The 22,317-nt window shown below is 32.3% G+C and overlaps 1 protein-coding gene across 1 annotated transcript in view; it reads right to left on the bottom strand.

Moving 5' to 3' along the window:
• Positions 1-1,102: 1,102 nt before the first annotated feature.
• LOC114325417 (muscleblind-like protein 1) overlaps positions 1,103-22,317 on the bottom strand; it is a 129,537-nt gene continuing 108,322 nt past the window's right edge. The window contains exons 6-7 of the mRNA XM_050649222.1: positions 8,191-8,232; positions 1,103-2,610 (exon numbers count right to left, since the gene is read on the bottom strand). Coding sequence (XP_050505179.1) covers positions 1,633-2,610; positions 8,191-8,232 — 1,020 coding nt within the window. The 3' untranslated portion in view covers positions 1,103-1,632. The remainder of the gene's footprint in view (positions 2,611-8,190; positions 8,233-22,317) is intronic.

The raw sequence follows: 22,317 nt of genomic DNA, 5'->3' as shown, positions 1-22,317 counted from the left end.
GACAAGTGATTTCATATAATATGCGCTCCAGATTATTGACTGAGCTTAATCCATTTTCACAATGTCTTTGTGATGGGACGAATTACACAGACCCGTGCGATGGTTCATCTACGGCGAATAAAGCAATCATATCAGTATAATCAGCGGAATGCAAAATGGTCCATGTGTGCCTGGCATTAAATTGATTTCTATTTTTTAAAAGGTAAGTCATTTTAAAACATACCATAGTCTAGGATGCAAATCTACATAGATCGACCTTCGTCCGTCTGTTTAGCGAAGGAAACATTTTTTTATCAAAGTTCATACATAGACAAATACGACTTACATGGGTTGCATATTAAAATATGTTCATAGCTATTCTTAATAGACCAGTAAATGACGGTTTTGGAGTGTACTTGTGCATGATCATTTGTATTTAGGTTTTTTTACCCTCTACTTCATCACGAGCCAGGGATGCTATTACTTGGGGGGTGAAAGCCACCCCTTCTCGGGGATGAAAAACATTAATGATAAGTACTTTCACCACCCAAGTAAAAGCAACAAAGGGCTCAATAATGAAGTAAGGGTAAGAGGAATATAAATCCAAATATTCAAGCAATTGCGTCGTCACTAGGAAGATTACACTCCGTGGCCGTCATTTACTGGGCTATTAAAGATACCTATTACCATTGTTTATATAGGGAGAGAGTTGGTCAGCCCAATAGGTAAATATGTTTGATTCAAATTGAGACAGTCACCAGATGTCCCCACAATTTCTGTCAGGGTCGCAACGTCAAAATGCATAGACACCAAGTTGGATACGATCCTATCCATAACACCCCAACTCGCATACATATTAAGAAAAATAAATATATATGGAAGAATATATTTAGGAATTGAATTAATGATGTCATGCTACTATAAATATATACGAGTATAATAGCACGATATCATTAATTGAATTTCTAAATATATTCTTCCATATATATTTATTTTTCTTAATATGTATGCGAGTTGGGGTGTTATGAATAGGATCGTATCCAACTTGGTGTCTATGCATTTTGACATTGCGGCCCTGACAGAAATTGTGGGGACATCTGGTGACTGTCTCAATTTGAATCAAACAAATTTTTCTATTGGGTTGACCAACTATCCCTATATAAACAATGCTATTACCTATGAACATATTTGATGGGCAATCAATACATGCAAGACGTATTTGTCTGTGTCTATGTCGGTGAACAGATAGGTGAAGGTAGATCTAGAGTCGGATCCCGTACTACCACGACTGTTACAAATCCATAATATCAATGGTAACTTAGCACTGTAATGTTTAATATTCCTAATTACAAATATACTTAGTGTTAAACATTACACACATCGACTAAAGTTATATAATTTTAAATTTATTTTCAATTAAAAAAATATATTAAACGTTCTCAGTTTCCAAACTACTATTGAAATTGTTATCTTGAATACGATATACGACGGTCCGAACAAACGAATAGTAACACAAACATGATAAAATAAAAACATTAACCGTTACAATCTAAAAGATTAAAATTTATGATTTTTGCAAAAAAAATGGTCCACCGACATAAAATATTACACGAAACCAACAAACGTAACTTAACAACAAACGAAAATCGTATATTAATTTGTTTTTAGTTTTTTATAGGGTTGAAGATTAACATTGTTATTGTTGTTCTGTGCGGCTGCTACAGAGATATTTGTTTGCGGAGCGGTATTATTGGTGATTGGAGGAGCTGAAACTGTAACTGGGTATTGTGCACTTAAGAGACTATTAGCGTAAAGCGGGGTAGCGGTACCTGCAGCAGCGGTATATGGCGGTCTCATGAATGAATAAGGATTCAGTTGCACTGGTGGCGGACGGCTCATAAGCATATTCTGTTGCGCTATCGCTGCTTGGTAGGGATTAGCCAAACCTAAATTGACTGCAGTAGCATTGAACTGAAAAGGTAATGCCGTATGGGTGTAACGCGGAAAAGCTGCGGCAGCGGCACTAGCAGCAGCTGCTGCTGAGGGTTGCTGAACTGCCGCCAGCGCCTGCTTGTTCAAAGACACTCCAGTGTAATTTAACGGATTTAAATGTGTATACTGAGAAGCAGCGAGACTTTGATTGACAGCTGCTAGTTTAATAGCTTTAGCATAGTTTTGCTGGGCAACCTCTTTAGCAAGCGTGGCAGGATCTGGAATTTGAGGCTGATGCGACATGGGTAGAGACATTGGAGCCGTTGTTGTTATTAAAGTTACATCGGGCTCTTTTGATTGTGGTGGTGGTAGGGGTGGTGGTGCCTGTGGTAAAGGAGGTTGTTGCTGCTGGGGTGGGAGCTGTGGTTGGTGTTGCATTTGTTGATGTTGGTGAAGCGGAATTTGTGAAGCCTGAGATACGGGAGAGGAAGCAACAGATTGGGAGGCCTCAATAACTGTCGGTGAAGCGCAAGAAGTGGGAGGAGGAGCAGGGGAGGTGGAATACTCACATGACACGGGCACAAAAGGCTGCTGCAATTGCATCAGTTGTTGGTAGGTAGTTGCGTTTGGTTGGTAAACCGGTACTCCGGATTTATCTGCTGCTGGCCGTTTATAAGGTACCATTCCAGCTGGAAAGGCCTGCTAACACATTATAAAAATTAGTAAAACTAATTAAATTTGTTGTGCTTTGCTTGCTAGATGTCAATTTATATCATGACTTGGATAAAAAAATGTAACTAACCTACCTATATAAATAAATATCATGTTTTCTGTGAATTGGCGTCAAATCAATTCTTACGATAGTGATAGTTTAAACTTATCTGTATCATAGACCGGGCAGTATCGTCGCCCCCGCTAGCGAAATTATTCAGATTCGATTTTTTTGCACAAACTTACTCAAAAAGAGGTGCTTATAACATATCCACAGGGTGCCGGGCGGTGCCGTGGTCGAAAAATTGTTTAAACAATTTTTTAAACAAATTCATAAAAATAATTTTTTCATTTCGAACAAAATTTTTTTAGATAAATTGGCTTATTCTGAGCAAAAAATGTCTCTTGTCATTTTTTTCTAAAATTGATTGTTGTCGAGTTATATGCGATTAAATATTTGAAAAATGCGAAAATGGCTATTTTCAAGGCTTAATAACTCGATTAAACATTATTATTATGAAATTCAAAAAGTCACCAAATCAAGTTTCAAATCCCTTCTTCAAGGTCCTGAAGAGATTTTTGTCATTATTTTATTAGAAAGCTGTTATTTTTAATTATTAACAATTAGCGCTATAGTCCAGGATGTATCATCGCCCCCGTTAGTGAAAATATTCCGATTCGATTTTTTTGCAGAAACTTACTCAAACCCAGGTCCTTATAACATATCCACAGGGTGCCGGGCGGTGACGTGGTCGAAAAATTGTTTAAACAATTTTTTTTAAACAAATTCACAAAAATAATTTTTTCACTTCGAACATTATTCGATCATAATTTGGGACATTCTGAGCAAAAAATGTCTCTTGTGATTTTTTCCTAAAATTGATTATTGTCGAATTATACGCGATTTATAATTTGAAAAATGCGAATAGCCATATAACTCGACAACAATCAATTTTAGAGAAAAATCACAAGAGACCTTTTTTGCTCAGAATAACTGAAATTATCTAAAAAAAAATCGTTCGCACTAAAAAAAATATTTTTGTGAATTTGTTTAAAAAAATGGTTTAAACAATTTTTCGACCACGGCACCGCCCGGCACCCTGTGGGTTATAAGGACCTCGTTTTCAGTAAGTTTCTACAAAAAAATGGAATCGGAATAATTTCACTAACGGGGGCGACGGATACATCCTGGACTATAGCGCTAATTGTTAATAATTAAAAATAACAGCTTTGTAATAAAGTAATGACAAAGATCTTTTCAGGACCTTGAAGAAGGGGTTTGAAACTTGATTTGGTCACTTTTTGAATTTCATAATAATGATGTTTACTCGAGTTATTAAGCCTTGAAAATGGCTATTTTCGCATTTTTCAAATTTTTAATCGCATATAACTCGACAACGATCAATTTTATAAAAAAAATGACAAGAGACCTTTTTTGCTCAGAATAAGCCAATTTATCTAAAAAAAAATTTGTTCGAAATAAAAAAATTATTTTTGTGAATTTGTTTTGAAAAAATTTGAAATTGTAAACAATTTTTCGACCACGGCACCGCCGGCACCCTGTGGATATGTTATAAGGACCTCTTTTTGAGTAAGCTTTTGCAAAAAAATCGAATCGGAATAATTTCGCTAGCGGGGGCGACGATACTGCCCGGTCTATCAGTAAATGTTAGTCATTCCTGAATTGTCACTACGAGCGAAAAGTAAGTTTCAACTATCTCAAGCAAGAATTTATTTACTACCAAATTAAAACAAAAATTATGATTATTTATACAGCTTATTTGAATTTTTTTGAGAACGATTTCCGGAGTGAAAGTAAAAAAATACTAATAAAGTAATAATTACCTTTTAATCGTAGAACTAAAGTTTAAAGTCGGTATAACTTAAAATAATACTGTTTATATATTATAAAAAGACATCAAGCGACACAGATCGTACAAGGAATTAAAAAAGATTTAATTGGAATAAACAAAGAATTTATCTGCGTTAAACGAATAATAATTAACATTAATAATAAAATACTAAAAAATAATATTATTTGAGGATCACAAAAATGAATTAAACTCATCAGTTAGCTACTAACTAAGTGACACAGAATTTTTCTAGCGAAATTCACCTACTTTTCAAGAAATACATACAGTATGGTGCAAATGAAAGGAATAAATTCGTTATTTCGTAAACCGGCGACTTTACGGAAAAATCACGAAACAGGTCGATTTTCATTTTTAAATTATGATATTTTGGCATATATATCACATGATTCACGTCACTCATCTGGGCGTGATGACGTAATCAATGATTTTTTTAAATGAGAATAGAGGCCGTGTGCTAGCTCATTTGAAATATTCAATTCTCTATTCAGGAATATAAACATTAACATCATTATTTATACGGGGTGTCCAAAAACATTTTTTTTTTAATTAAATTAATTGACAGAAAAAGAAGAATGTGTGTAATTTTTTAATTCAAAATACATTTACTACTGTTAGTCCATTCTTTCACGGTTTTTGCTCTAAATTTTAAAGAACCGCTTGGTTTGACATGAAATTTGGCATACGTATAGCTTACATGTCAAAGAAAAAAAGTGATATTGTGCCGATGTGTGCTTTTGCCCTGGGGGTGATTTTCACCCCCTTTTGGGGGTGAAAAAATATATGTCCAAAATAAGTCCGGAAATGGGTAAACTGACTAATTTTAAGTAACTTTTGTTCTATAGAGCTTTTTCACCAAGTCAACACTTTTCGAGTTATTTGCGAGTGAATATGTTCATTTTTCAACAAAATAACCACATTTTTGGACGGTTTTTCGCAAATAACTCAAAAAGTAAGTATTTTGTCGAAAAAAACGTTCTTAGCAAAAATATAGCACATAAAAAAGTAAAAAAAAAATGGTGTACGCATCAGGTCTCTGGATCTCGTAGAACCAGAGTTATAGCCAATGAAAAATAGATTCATATTCACCCAATTTCATATAGAATATTTCGACGTGAAATATCCAAAAAATTAAGCACTTTTTGGGGAAAACCTATTTTAACTTTTTTAAAGTGTTTAAAAAAAAGCTTTATTTTTGTTTTTACAAAAAGTTTCTAGCATTAAATTTAAGCAAGTTACGCTCAAAATAAAGTAGGTCCCTTTTGTTTTTGCAAAAAAAAATCGGGAAGACCATCCCCTAATTAGCAAGTTAAATGAAATTAATCGTTACCGCTCCACAAATTATTTTACTTATGTTGTGTTTATATGATCTGTAATTTTGATCGAGTCAAAGTGTTTACTTTTGAAACAATTTGGTTTCAAAGTAAAATTTTTAAAAATTTAAATTTTGAAAAATATGCTTTTTTTCAAAATAACTTAAAAATTGTTAGAGATACCAAAAATCTCGAAAAACAAAAAAGTCAGATTTGCTTTTCTGAATATCATGTATTTTTTTGTTTTTCTGTTAGACAAAAATTGATTAAGATTTGGTGTTTCCAAATTTGCATACATTCGTGATCAGTGACTCGTTCAACCCCTTTTAACTACAGCTCTTTCAATAATAAGGACTTTGAACCGATGAAACTTACAGATAATATAAACAATATATACACGAGTCAAGAAACTTGTGAAGTCGTAAGGATTAAGTTCATTTAAGATACTAATTAGGGGGCGATTTTCTCGATTTTTTACCAAAACCAAAAGGGACTAACTTTATTTTGAGCGTAACTTGTTTAATTTTGATTTTGATGTTAGAATTTTTTTTTATAAAACAAAAGTGAAGCTTTTTTTTAAAACTTTAAATAAGTTGTAATGAATTTTCCCCGAAATGTGCTTAATTTTTGGTTGTTTTACGTTAAAGTATTCCATTTGGAATTTGACGAATATGAACCAATTTTTCATTAGCTATAACTCCGCTTCTACTAGGTGAAGAGACGTGATATATACACCATTTTTTTAAATTTTTTACAGGCTATATTTTTGCTAAAAATGTTTTTTCACAAAATACTTACTATTTGAGTTATTCACGAAAAACCGTCTAAAAGCATGGTTATTTTGTTGAAAAAATGAACATATTCACTGTCAAATAACTCGAAAAGTATTGACTTAGTGAAAAAACTCTATAGAAGAAAAGTTACTTAAAATTAGCCAGTTTATCCATTTCCTGACTTTCTTTGGACGAATATTCTTTCACCCCCAAGAGGGGGTGAAAACCACCCACAGGGCAAAAGCACATATCGGCACAATATCACTTTTTTTCTTTGACTTGTTAGCTATGTGTATGCCAAATTTCATGTCAATCCAAGCGGTTCTTTAAAATTCAGAGGTTTTGCAATATGTTACCGTTAAAGAACGGACTATGTCAGAAAACAGGAAAAAAATGTTTATTTGAAAGACAAACATTGCTTTTCGCTTAAATTAAATGTTCAAACTTCCAAAAAGCAGGTGTCTAGCGGAAGCTGGTTTGAACATTGAATTTAAGCGAAAATAATGTTTATTTTTCAAATAAATTTTTTTTTTCTGTTTTATGATAAGAGTAAAAAGTATTTTGAATTAAATAAATTACATACATTCTTCTTTTTTTGACAATTAATTTAATTTAAAAAATTGTTTTTGGACATCCTGTATAAATAATTATGTTAATGTTTACATTACTGAATAGAGAATTGAATAACTTTTCAAATGAGCTACCTCACGGCCCCTATTGTCATTTAAACAAATGATCGATTACGTCATCACGCCCAGATAGATGACGTCACTTATGTGATATATACTTATGCTAAAATATCAAAATTTACAATTAAATATTACGGTTTACGAAATATCGAATTTATTCCTTTCATTTGCACCATACTGTGTAAACTTTTGAGGCCGCTATTTTGTAGTGGTACATCGCTTCTGGGATTTTTAGGTTTAAAATTATTTCTTAATGAAGTATTGTCAGCAACTGTTGCAGAAAATACCCATGTTTTGTCGCAGTATTGCGTTTGAGGTGTGCCGCAGTTGCGATCAAAAATCAGGAAAAACTAATTCCAGATCATAGCTTAGACAAGCCAAGAAATCTCCAAAATATTCAAATACATCTTTTAAAGATTTATAAAAGCGATAACTCTTCCATTTAAAAACTAATAGCAGTTAACAAAGTTTCTTTGTCTTGATTCTTGTCTTGAAAAGTCTTTAAAATCAAGATGGCGGCTAACTTAACAGAGGAATTCATTCGCCATTCTAAATTTAGGCTACTAAAGATTAGAAAAATTAAATTTTGGGCAGCTCGGCAAACAAGGTAGTTAACTTTGAAATTGCTTTTAGCTATCTTATTTTGAACATAATCAATAGCCTGTATTTGAGGTATGTGGGTATAACAATAAAACTCTAAGAATGAATGAGTTAATACATTTTGTGATATAAACAATTCTTTCATTTTATCTGCTTTTTTTACAGAAATTAAATTTTATTAATTATCAGTAACTTCCGTACTAAAAATCTGCTAGAAAATTACTCGTGTCCAAATAAATCTTTTTAATTAAACTAAAAAGAAAACAATATCCAATGTTTTCCTAATTTCCAAAATTTTAAGATTCGGAATATAAGTACTTACAAAATTTTCGTAGTAAAAGGATCCAACAGATTTCATGTCCATCTGAAAAGAAAAATAAACAAACTGGTCAGTCAACATAGAGTGTAATGGTTTTTAACAATCAAACCCAATAAAGTACTATACTTGTTTATAAAGAAATAAGAACACTTCAATCAGCAATTAATGTTATTTCTAAACTGTAACACTGTTTTCTAATGACAGCGCATTCGAGACCAACGTACTCTAAAATGAGAACTACTGTTTTTGATAGACGTTTTGCGAACAAAGTTATATCGCTAAACTAAAGGGTATCTATCCCCTGATAAGATAGGCAAAATACGCTCACTCCCAGAATTCAATTATTTTCATTTATTTACGTTTTATGTAATTAAAAAATAAAATTCAGTGCAATTTTAACACTTTACCCCTTTCCCCCTCAACCCCCACCAAAAACTTATTTTTTCGTTTTTATTTTTTTAGAAGGGATGCAATAAATTCAACATTTTAAAAAAATTCACACGCATTGTCGAGGCTTTTATAAAACAGGTCTGTATTTTATAGACATGTAGGTTGAGTGTACATAACCTTAAAAAATTTTATTTTTTTTAAGCGTATAACTTTTTTTATGAGGTCTGCTGGCTGCAGGTCTATTTTTTTGTGTATTTTATCATAAACTACATTTTTAATTTTTTCCGTATGGTGCGCCGCCTTCAAAAATTCGAAAAACTGTTTTTTTTAGGTGGGTTTTGGGGATTTCGCCCATTTTATAGACTTCAAAATAGATCAGATCAACGTTTTCTTTAGAGTATTCAAAAATAAGAGCAACACGTTCAAAGCCCCCAAAAATTTGGGGTGTTTTTTTGGGACATCTTTTTTTGGGGTTTGAACGTGTTTCTCCCATTTTCGATTGTCCTAAAGAACTAGGTTACCTCAAATCTTTGATTTTTTAAGTCTATTTTGTACTCTTGTATTTTGAAGTCAATAAAATGGAGAAATCCCCAAAACCCTCTAAAAAAACAGTTTCGAATTTTTGAAGGTGGCACACCTTACGGAAATCTGAAAAAAATTACAAAGATAGCTTTTGAGAAAATACAAAAAATAAAAATAAGAGAGCCATCTCCAAAAAAAAGTTATGCACTTAACAAAATGTTTTTGAGATTATGTACACTCAACCTATGAGGCTATAAAAAATAGACATGTTTTATAAAAGCCTCAGCTATGCGTGTGAATTTGGTTAAAAATTTTAAATTGATTGCGTTCCACTTAAAAAAAATAAAAATGAAAAATGACGGAAAAAATGATAAAAATGAAAGGGCGTGCAGGATTAAAATTCCGACGAGTTTTATTTTTTAATCACATAAAACGTAAAAAAAATAAAAAATTGAATTCTGGGTGTGGGAGGGTATTTTGTCGTTTTTAACGGGGGGCATCCTTTAATTATATCTATGATTATTTCATTTATACTTGTATGGAACATCAAAGTTAGCTTGGGTTTGTATTTTGTATATGCAAGGTTTACGAATAATCTGCTGTGCTCTAATGTGCGTTTACAAAAGGCTTTTCATGTTTGTCCGATGTAAATTTTTGACTATTTCTAAAAGTTTCAAATTTTCATTGGGCAGAGACTAACAACTAAAACACAACAGATTATTATAAAATAAGCATTTATTAAATTAGAGCTTTGTAAGTTTACATATACAAAATAAGAGCTTTAAGAACCATTTAATTCTATATATATTCCTAATATCATAGTATACATTTTAGAGTAATTCACGTAATAAAGAAATTTAGGTCGATATCGAAAGAGCTGTTGTGAGAAACCTACACACAATGTAAGCAGGTTTTGAAAATAATAGTTTTAGGTGTTATTTACATTTAGGGTGCCCCCAAAGTAGCGGAACGGTAGAATATTTAGCGAACTGAACATCGTATCGAAAAACTGAAAAATACGTATTCAATATTTTTCAAAAATTTATAGAATGACTCCAAACACGACCCCTCACTACACCTGCTAGAGGTGGGGTGGGGGTAACTTTAAAATCATAAATAAAAACACCCAGTTTTTATTGCAGATTTGGATTCCTTACGTAAAAGTAAGCAAATTTTATTCAAGACCTTTTTTGAATTGTGGATAGATGTCGCTATAACCGAAAAAACGATTTATCGTGATACCATAGGTAAATTATAGAAACGGTCTATCTCGAGAAATACACTTCCAAATGAAAAATCAAAACACGTTTTTAATATTTTTTGAAAACCTACCGAATGACCAAACACAATCCCCCACTCCATACACTGGAGGGGATACCTCTAAAATCTTAAATAAGAACCCCAGTTTTTTATTGCAGTTTTGGATTCCTCATGAAAGAATAAGTAATATTTATTCGAAACATTTTTTAGAATTGTTGATAGATGGCGCTACTAAATCGTATTTTTCCGATTATAGCGCAATCTATCAACAATTCTAAAAAATGTTTCGAATAAATATTACTTATTCTTTTATAAGGAATCCAAAACTGTAATAAAAAACTGGGGTTCATATTTAAGATTTTAAAGTTACCCTCACCCACCTCTAGAGGGTGGAGTGTGGAATGTGGGGTCTTGCTTGGAGTCATTCTATAGATTTTTGAAAAATATTAAACACCCATTTTTTTGGTTTTTCATTTGGAAGTGTACTTCTCGAGATAATCGACCAATATATTAGATAAATCGTTACTTCCGATTATAGCGCCATCTATCCACAATTCGAAAAAATGTCTCGAATAAAAGTTACTTCTACGTAAGGAATCCAAATCTGCAATAAAAAATGGGGGTTTCCATTTAAGATTTTAAACTTACCTCTCATTCCACCTCCATGGGGTGGAGTGTGGAGTCGTGTTTGTAGTCATTCGACAGATTTTTGGAAAATTATTGAACACGTATTTTTTTCGTTTTTCGATCCGATGTTCATTTCGCGAAACATTCGACCCTTCCGCTACTTTTGGGACTCCCTGTATAATGAATGAATAAATTAACTGTACTAATGACTTTATTGCATTCTTTGTAACATAAACAAGTATAATATATCAACACAAAATTGATCACAATTGTTATTTTAGACAAAAAATTCGCTGTAATTGAGTTGCTAGAATGTTGCGAGATCAAAGAAAATGTCCGCTATTAGCTCGCAGGTAATTTGTAAAGCAGTTTGGATCATGCATTCGCTATATAAAAAGCGCGCGAAGCCAAGAAATGCGAAGCATATACAGGATTCATATTTACTGATTAAATTTAAAAAAAAATAAATGAAGTAATAGAGCTTTGGTTTTCACTGTTATTAGAATTTTAATACAAACTCTGGAGGTCCTATTGTACGATCCAATAATAAACAAAACCTTTATTTGTGTTTACAGGGTATGTACCTACAATTCAACAATAATATTTGTATCAATATAATTACTTTAATAATAATAATAATACCTGCACAATAATAATCAGACGATTCTAAATACAAAATACAATTATTATTGTATTAATCTTTTGCAAGTGGCAAATACATAGACATATAATACCTAGACTGCGCGCTGCTATCTAAAACTATCTGACGATTGCAACACAGAAAACTGAGGCTATTAGGTCGGAAGTCTCATTCTAATCAGCGGCTTCGTCCAATGACGTTGGATTTATCAACCACATGACTTTCCCACTGCCGCAGATTTGACAAACCCCTCCGATTAGAAAGAGACTTCCGACCTATTAGCCTCAGTTTTCTCTGTCGCAATCGTCAGATAGTTTTAGATAACAGCGCGCAGTCTTGGTATTATATGTCTATGGACAAATATACACCTAGGATAACCTAATTGTATAATGCACCTGGTTTACATATTCACCGACAACGAACAGTCCTGTATTCGGAGCATTCAAAATCACGATTTTCTACCAACCTTGGGTGTCTTTCACCGAATAGCTCCGTATTATTCAGTTGATCAAATAGAAGAGAAGGATAATCAAAAATCGGAAACGTCGGAAAGAAAAAGAATTTAATATAGTCGCTTTCTTTAACAGCAGCTTAAGGATGTTGTGGTCACGGCATCTGAAGTACTTAACATTCCCAGAGACGAGAAACAACTGCCTGGAGAGGAATTCGCTCACTATGATTGTAGTGATCTAAAATTATAGTTTCGCATTTAATTAATAAAGATTTAAGAACCAGTTCTAATATTAAGTGTTCAAAATGTGCTCCATCTACAAAATGTCAATACTGTCAGGTGTTGCAGCGTAAACCTTAGATTTCAAGTACCCCTACAAAAAAATCTAATGGTGTTATGTCCGGTGACCGAGGTGGCCATTCTATCGAACCTCGTCGTCCAATCCATCTACCGCGATATTCCTCATCTAGCTAAAGGCTTACTGTACCATAATAGTGTGCAGGAGCACAATTTTGTTGAAACGTTATTTCTAAGTTACCGAATTCCTCTGGATTGTTTTCCAGAATTTCAAGAAATAACGGCTCAATTGCGTTTTATAGCATTCCAGATACACTTCACCGGTTTTAGCATTGAAAAAATCATGCCCAACTAGGAAGAGGAAGTACGACAACAAAGCTTAAAAGCAAGTAAAGCGGCGGGATCTCTTAATGACACCACCTGGAAGAACAAACACCTAAGACAAGACACAAAAGCAAGAATCTATAAAGCAGCAATTAGACCTATATTGACATACACGGCGGAGACAAGACCTGACACATCTAAAACGAGACGACTACTAAAAACAACAGAGATGAAAATACTTCGACGAATATCAGGGAAAAGTCTGTTGGATAGGGAGAGAAGCGAAAACATAAGAAGATCATGCAATGTACATAGAAGACATAAATGGATGGGTGACAAAACGGAAACAGGAGTGAAACGAACACATTGGTAGAATGGCAGAGGATAGGAAAGTACGAATAGTACGAGATAAGTCACCAAATGGACGAAGAAGTATTGGCAGACCAAGTTAAAGATGGTGCGATAATTTAAACAATTTGGGAGGCTAATATTGACGAAGAAACAGGCTTTAAAGCCTACGTACAAGAAGGAAGAAGAAGAAGATGCCCAACTATGTGGTTTCCAAAATACCTGAAAATATTTAATTTTTCTAGAAAAATTCAGTATGTTCTCCACGAAAGGAAAATTGAGTATGTTTTCCAACAGAATTCTAATCTTCGGTCGGGATCATCATTCTGAAAGTAGGTGCACAATTTTTAATTTGGATGGATGAAATTTGTTTCTATTCAGCACTCGGTGTACTGTTCCTTGACTGATTCCAGAATTATATCCAACTTGCACTGTAAAAGAAGTATTCACTGCCATTTTGTCATCACTAATTATTGTTGTTGGTCGACCAGATCGTTTGACACCTTGAACACTACCTGTTTCTTCAAACTTCCGAAGAAGCTCCTTCAAATAGAAGAAGGCCTCGATATAGTGCGATCGGGGTACCTCTCATTAAAAAGACGTTCCGCTGCATAAAAATTTTCTATACACTCACCAATTATTAAGACAGCTGCTACTTTGTCGGCTACAATACGTACCATTCTGCCTATGCAAACATTTAAGGTACGATTCCGACAACGACTGCAGACGGCAACTGCAGGCGGCAGTTAGAGTTGTCACCAGGACGACGTCAGTACGTTACACTATTAATTTGTATAATTATAGCAACTGCTGTCCGGCAGAACGTCAGTTGCTAATAAAAATATACAAATTAATAGTGCAAAGTAATGACGTCGTCATGGTGACAACTTTAACTGCTGCCTGCAGTTGCCGTCTGCAGTCGTTGTCGGAATCGTACCTTTAAACGTCTCGTTAAACAACAATTAAACTAAAAATTCAAGGTAATTCTCCAGTTATTCAAAATAAGTAGAGAATTGAAAAACATCAACTTTTTGTGAAAATACATGCGAAACTATAATTTTAGTGAAAATGAAAGGCATCTTATATTTCTTATATAATTTTAGTATTTATTTAATTTATTCATCAAAATCAGCTTAAACCCAAATAAAACACAATTATTATGATTGAATATGCATATTATAGTCCAGGGCGCATCTGTTTTGAGATGGACGTTGAGAGGTGACTCATATTTTTTTGCAGAAATTGCTTGGAAATAATTCATATTAATAACTGAGTTATCCTCCCACTCAAACAGGTCCGGAACATTGTTTAAATAATCAAAATGTCAAAAAATGAAAGAAAAATTCGATTTTTATCTTCGTTTTTTGATTATAACTTTAAAAGTGTTCACTTCCCAGAAAAGTCGTACTGACGTAAAAGTTGCGTAATTAAATTTCCTACAATATAGGTTAGGTTAAAAATTTTAAAAATTGTTACCCTTGTTGCAAAATAGCAATAATTGCGAAAAAACAATAAAAAACAAGTACTCGCATTTTACGTTTTTCAACCATTTATTCTACACTTGGACCCTTATATTTTACCCAGAAAAACTTTATGATATAGTAAAACAATACTGTAAATTTCGTTTAGATCCGTTCAATAGATTTTGCAAATTAAATTTTGCAATCCAGCTTTGGCAAAAATAATTCACTTTTTCAAAATGTTGCAGGACTGAAAACAAAGCAGATAGCAAGTTGAATTTTTTTATATATAGAAAAGAATACCGTTCCTTTCATTTGCAGTTTGCAAAATTAAAATCGATTAACTAGCACGGCGTCAGAAATTGTTTTAAATTAACATTAATTTTTGGTGCTACGCGCAGGACAGCTGTATTTGATTCGCATAAGTTGATTTCTACCAAAATTTCTTCCAAACTTTATTTAATATATTATTTTCTTACTCTATATTTTGTTGTATTTTAATATTTTAATTCCACAAATATCAAACTAATTTGATTATTGTTTGTGAAATATTGTTTAAACAATTGCATTAGTTTAAAAATAATAAACTTTCATTCTCTATGTTAAAATATATGAACAAAGAAAGTTTTTGCTAAAAAAAAGTGTTATTTCAAAGTACAGAGTATGTGTTTTATTTTGCAATAAACAAATTTATTTATTTATATCAAAATGTAATAAAAATTAAAATGTATCAATCATTGTCAAAGGTCATTGGAATGCCCAATCAGAGCAAACTATCCGCTGTCCTGCGCGTAACACCAAAAATTAATGTTTGTTTAAAAAAATTCCTGACGTCGTGGGAGTTAACCGATTTTAATTTTGCAAATTACAAATGAAAGGTACAGCATTCTTATATATGTAAACGACAATTCAACTTGGTGTCTGCTTTATTTTCATTCCGGCAACATTTTGAAAAAATGAATTTTTTTTGCGAAAGCTGGATTGCAAAATTTATTTTTTTAAAATCTATTAAACCGATCTTAATGAAATTTACAGTATTGTTTTATTGTTTCATAAAGTTTTTCTTGGTGAAACATTAAGGTCCTAAGTGTAGCATAAATGGTTGAAAAACCTAAAATACGAGTACTTGTTTTTCTATGGTTTTTTCGCAATTATTGCTATTTTGCAACAAGGGTGACAATTTTTAAAATTCTTAACTAATCCTATATTGTAGGAAATTTAATTGAGCAACTTTTATGTCAGTGCAACTTTTCTGGAAAATGAATACTTTTAAAGTTATAATAAAAAAACCAAGAAAAAGATCGAATTGTCTTTTCATTTTTTGACATTTTGATTATTTAAACAATGTTCCGGACCTTTTTAAGTGGGAGGATAACTCAAATATTGTTATATGAGTTATTTTTAATCAATTTCTACAGAAAAATATGAGTCACCTCTCAACATCCAAATGTACTAATATTTTTACAGATGCGCCCTGGCCTATTATGTATGTTCAATACCTTCAAAAGAGGTATGACTTGTCATAAAGTCCCATTTAAAATTATCGCTCACACTGGTTTTGTAACGTCATCCATAAATATTACGTAACCTGTTAAGACTAGTTAAGAAGCCTACATCCGTTTATTTCCTCACTCCCTATTTCCTATTATAAGTACAACCGCTCAAAAGATTTGAGGGGGGGCAGGACTTTTGGCTAGCACTATAGTTATTAAATGCATATTTTATAATCATAATATGTATTAATGTAATAATACAGGATGTTTGGTAGGTCGATGGAAATTTTTTAAGGGATAAAATTTTTTGCTAATAATGTATCGCTCAAACTGTTAAGGTTTCCGAAATAAAGTTAAATTTGTCAATATTCGAAAATAAGGCTGCTCGTCTATTTTATTTTTAAAAATAATTATCTAAGCGAGATACTTCCCTGACATACAAAATGCCTTACGTATTACTTGCTCAGATTGCAAAAACCCTTCGTTGTTAATGGAACTGCGAACACAATTCGGATGTCAAAACAGTAAAACGCACCTTTCATACGCATACAATAACCATGTTTATAAACCAAAATAAACCACTTCATACCAGGTAGATTTTTTGTTAGCATAGCAGGTAGATTGTTTTTTGTTTGTTATGCGTTCGGAGAATGACGATAGCTGATGGAAATTGTATGCGAAGAGTCAGTGTTGTAGGTTAACATTTTTATTCCATTCGTAAAACAGGGAGGTAGTACGCCTAGATAATTTTTAAACGTGAAATAGACGGTTGTCGAATATTGACAAATTTAACTTTATTTCGGAAACCTTAACAGTTTCAGCGATACATTATTAGCAAAAATTTTTGCAAATGGCGTCCCCTATTATCCCTTAAAAAATTTACATCGACCTACCAAACACCCTGTATAATAAATATTATTTATTATAAAAATGCTCCCAACTTAAACGATAAAAGATAGATGCCTGCTTAAAACTTAGCGAATTCTTTTCTACTATATACCATGTATATAAAATTCCATAACTGAAAACCAGCCTCGCTTATTTCCGTACACCAGTATGACAACTTTTTAAAAAGTGTTTTATTAAATCCAGTATAATCATTAAAGCAATATAAGTTCAGCCCTCACAACATGCTAACAACTGAAAACAGGTAGCAGTTCGCTCTATAATACACGCAGCATTTTTATTAAAAAACTTCCCTGAAAAGTTCATTGTACCGCGATTATTGTATCAAAGTTTACTAATATGAATTCCTAGAATAGTAAGTTTAGGATAATGTGAAATACCTCAATAAAGTATAGCATGATCGATGTAGCAAAAACCCCGTGTAGACCAGTAAGGATCTGTCTTTAGGTGGATGTGAGAGGTGGCATTCAGATTTTTGCAGATAAAGTTAGGTGATAACTTCGTTAATAATAATTGATTTATGCTCCTTCTCCAATATGCCCGGAACATTAATAAAAAAAAATAAAATATTTAAAAATTTCAAAAAATTTCGTTTTTTTTCTACTTTTTTTGCTTATAACTTAAAAACTATTCATTTTAGAACAAAGTCCTATAGGAATAAAACAAAGATAATTAAATTTTCTATCAGATGCGATTGGTTAAAAATGTCTTAATGTATCACCCTTGCTTCAAAATAGCAATAAATATAAAATAAGGGGGCAAAACAAGCCTGTCCTTATTCAATGATTTTCCATCATTTAGGTTACACTTGGAACCTTCCTAATTCGCTTAGAAAATTTTTGTAATGCGCTAAAACCGTACACCAAATTTCATTAAAATTTACTTACTAGATTTTGCATAATAATTTTGCAATCTAAACTTTTTTTAAAAAATTAAAATTTTTTAAAATCTTGCACAACAAAAACTAGAACATACAAAGATTTGTCAATTTTTTTTACATATAAAAAAGTACTCCACCTATCTAATGCACTTTATAGAATTGAAATCGGATTATTTAAGCAGCCTCAGCTATGTTTTAAAGTTATAAACAATTTTTTGGCTTATAAACAAATTAGTGCTGTGGCCAGGAGAGGGTGCTACGGGCTCCTTTATTTAGATGGACTTACCCAAGTTTTTTTATGTACTTTGACCCGTAGAACACGAATATTTTTTGGGTAACAGTTGATCCGGATATCGATAAGATTGTTATAAACAAAGAACTTGAGGAATTACATAAAATCGATTTTTCGCAAAATAAAACATTTTTTTGTATTTCTTGGGTAATTCTAAGCAAAAAATGTTCCTACAAGTTTTTTCGTAGGATGCATAGTTTTCGAGATAAACGCGGTGGAACTTTCAAAAAATCGAGAAATTGCATTTTTGAACGCGAATAACGTTTGATTAAAAAATAAAATAATAGCAATTCTGCTGACAGCATTTGAAAGTTTAAGTCAAATTATACCGGTTTTAATTATTTGCATTGCTAAAAATTAATTTTTTTATTATTAAACAAAGCTATTTGTTTATAAGCCAAAAAATTGTTTATAAATTTAAAACATTGCTGGGGCCCCTTAAATAATCCGATTTTAATTCTGTAAAGTGTATTAGATAGGTAGAGCACCTCTTTATATGTAAAAAAATTAGCCAACTTCTAAATGGTATACTTTTTGTTCAGAAAGATTTTAAAAAATCTGAACTTTTTTAAAAACATTTAGATTGCAAATTTATTATGCAAAATTTATTTGGTCGATTTTAATGAAATTTGGTACACGATTTAAGTATGTTACAAAGAATTTCCTAAGCGAATTACTAAGGTTCTAAATGCCACCAAAGTGGTTAAAAAATATTGAATAACAGCAAACTTATTTTGCCCCCTTATTTTGTATTTATTGCTATATTGCAGAAAAGGTAATACCTTAAGACATTTTTTACCAGTCGTGTATCATACAAAATTCAATTATCTTTATTTTATTTTTCTACGACTTTGTTCCAAAACGAATCGCTTTAAAGTTATAAGCAAAGAAAGCAGAAAAAAATCGATGTTTTTCGAAATTTTTAAATATTTTAATTTTTTTATTAATGTTCCGGGCATATTTGAGAAGGAGCATAAGTCAATTATTATTACTGCAGGTGTCACCTAACTTTATCTGCAAAAATCCGAATGCCACCTCACACAACCAAAAATAGACGTTTTTTCGCAGATCCCTACTGGTCTAGTGGATGAAACTCGAGTTTAGCATATTAAATTGCTACGAAATGTAAAATATCAGTCGCCTTCAAGATAGGCAAAATTTCCCCCTCTCAGAATTCAATTTTTTCATTTATTCGCATTATGTGTGATTAAAAATAAGACTTAAGAATCAGACACACAGAATTAAAGAGGTTGGCGCAATTTTAGCCAACCCCCTCTTCCCCCAAAAAAGTAATTTTTTCGTTATTATTTACTTTTTTTTGGTGGGTTGCACTCAATTTAAAAATTTCAAGAAATTCATACGCCTAGTTGAGGCTTTTACAAATCATGTCTATTTTTTATAGACCCGTAGTTTGAGTGTGTACATAACCTAAAAATGCATTTTTTTTCGAGAAAGGCATATAACTTTTTTTTTTGAAGATGACTGCGATTCTAAATTTGTTTATTTTGAGTATTTTGTCATGGTATATGGTATTTGTATATGATTTTTCTCATTTTTTCCGTAGGGGAGCCATCTTCAAAACCCGAAAAACTGGTTTTTAGGGGTTGTGGAAGATATTTCCATTTTATAGACTTCAAAATATATCAAATTAAGGTTTTGTTTATAGGTTATATATAATTTAAAGTAACTGAGTCCTTTATGACATTCAAAAATTGGACGAAACGGCTTTAAGCCACCAAAAAACCATGTTCTTTAAAAATCCGCAAAAACCCTTGAAAATCTTGAAAAGCATGGTTTTTTGGGGGTTAAAGACGTTTCGCCCAATTTCTGAATGTCCTAAAGGATTCGTTTAATTCAAATTATATATTTAATCTATAAAAGAAACCTGGATTTGATCTATTTTGAAGTCTATTAGAAGGATAAAATCCCCCAAAACCGAGGAATCGAGAAAAATCCAGGAATATATTTTTTGATAAAATATACAAAATAAAAAAAAACATTAGATCTGGAGCCATCTCCAAGAAAAGTTATTTGCTTTTTTCGAAAAAAAGCGTTTTCTAGGCTATGTACACTCAACTTACGGGTCTATAAATAATGTTTTGTAAAATCTTTAGCTATGCGTGTGACCTTTTTAAATTATTGATTTCAACCCGAAATAAATAAATAAATAAAAACGAAAAAATGTCGTTTTTGTTGGTAGGGTGCAGGGTGAAGGGCGTGGCGGGTTAAAATTGCGCCGAGTCTTGTTTTTTAATCACATACAACTTAAAAGAATAAAAAAATAAATTCTGGGAGTGAGGGCATTTTGCCTATCGTACCAGGGGGTACCCTTTGTATAAAAGTATAGTTTTGTACAGAAATTTAGAAAATAAATCTTATTTATTAACAATATTTTGTATAAAAGGAACCGCCACTTAACGAACTAGTAGCGAAATATCTTTGTTATGGGTTCCAGGGCATGAAAGAATTGCTGGTAACGAGAATCTTAACTAATAAGCATGTATAGAAATAATCTTTTCTCACTTCTTTATCCATTGACCTAGATATTATTATTATTTTTGACTCAACTAGGAAGAATGGATGAAGTCAACAGACATTTGCTGTTTTTAAATCATGTGCCAAAATGTGGAACGGAGATAATGATCTTATTGTTACAGAAGTTACAAGGGTATAACAATTATAGACATGTAAGATTAAAATATGGAAACAAAAGGCTGCTGCCTAACTTACAACAAGAACACCAGTATATGAGATATAGGATATAATGAAAAAAGAAGCTGTGCCATTAAGCCTAGATAGGCATGTTTTCTTTATTAATTTTACAATTTGGTAGATAATCTTAATCCACGCTACTGGGACAACATTCCAAGCCAAAGACGAAATAGTCTTACAGCTTCAGAAAACTGAACTGAAAGTGATCACAGGTCGCTGGGGGACAGTGTCCACGCAGTTATCATCTCTATGTGCCTCTGAAGTGCCTCTTCTTTGCTAGTGGGTAAACTGGACAGATGAACATACATATTCTATTAAAATGAATAGGAAACGATCAACGATAGTGTCGGCAACAGCAGCGTCCTCAGCGCCATAAATATCTGACAGATATGTATATTTTAGAACCTTACAGGCAACAAATATAGATCTTCGAAATGGGTTCTTCGAAAAGCTTTCTTAGAAGCCTAAATCTTTTGGGCTCAAACACGGATATTAGGTACCTTTCAGGTCGTAGTGTAGAAAGACCTAGAAGACCAAACGACAACTTCGAAATGTAGAATCTAAGAGCAAGAGAATTTATGAAGAGAAAATAAAAATTGATATTTAATTTAAGACTTTTTTAAAACTAAGCAGCAATTTTTAAACAACTGGTTTCTAGGTTTCTATGCTACATCGGTCATACTTACAACTAAGATTAAATATCTGGTGCTAAATCATGTTCTTGGATTGGCTGTTTTTACTTAATTTCAACAATAAAAACATATTTATATGCCGTAATATGCCGATATAAACTCTCTCCACAAAGAAACATGTAAGTCTGAAGGAAAATTTCTCTTGATTTGACGTAAACTACTAATTAAACGTATTATTAACTTAAATTATATTTAAGAGAGGAAGTAGTTATTTTGCTAAAACAAGTTTTAACTCAATAGACAACTTTAAGGCAAGCCGCACACCAAAGAAACATGAAACGAAAAACATGAAACATGAAACGAAAAACATGTTTCATGAAAAGAAAACACTGCTAAACAAATCTCAAAGTCCGCCTACCAATGAAACGAGTGTGATTCATGCTCGTGACACATTTTTATTTTCGGAGAGTTTCATAAATGGCCGGACGTATATTTGTTTAGCAGTGGTTTATTTCCATGAAACGTAATTTACGTTTCATGTTTCTTTGATGTGCTTGTTATGTGCCTGGCTTATTCTTCTAGAAAACCAATGAAATGTAAAATAGAAATTGATGGTATCAGTATTGAAAAAGTAATGGAAATAAAATACCTTGGAATTATAGACGGAGAGGCAGCGCTGAAAAATCTCTTTGAATTTACTAAAGCTAAATTTTTCACAGTTGATTACTGTGATTGTGTAGAGAAACATACTGCGGTCGGTCAAGCGAAACGTAGAACAGGGGTTACTGAGAGGGTATCAAAGTTGCTTTCCTACGAAGGTAATTAAATTAATTTACTAAGGCTGAAAATCAGTACACACATTCTAAATTGAATATAAATAAAAGTTATTATAGTCG

This window comes from Diabrotica virgifera, chromosome 4 (assembly GCF_917563875.1).
Source record: "Diabrotica virgifera virgifera chromosome 4, PGI_DIABVI_V3a".
Lineage (NCBI taxonomy): Eukaryota > Metazoa > Arthropoda > Insecta > Coleoptera > Chrysomelidae > Diabrotica > Diabrotica virgifera.
This window is presented reverse-complemented; position numbering and strand designations above follow the sequence as displayed.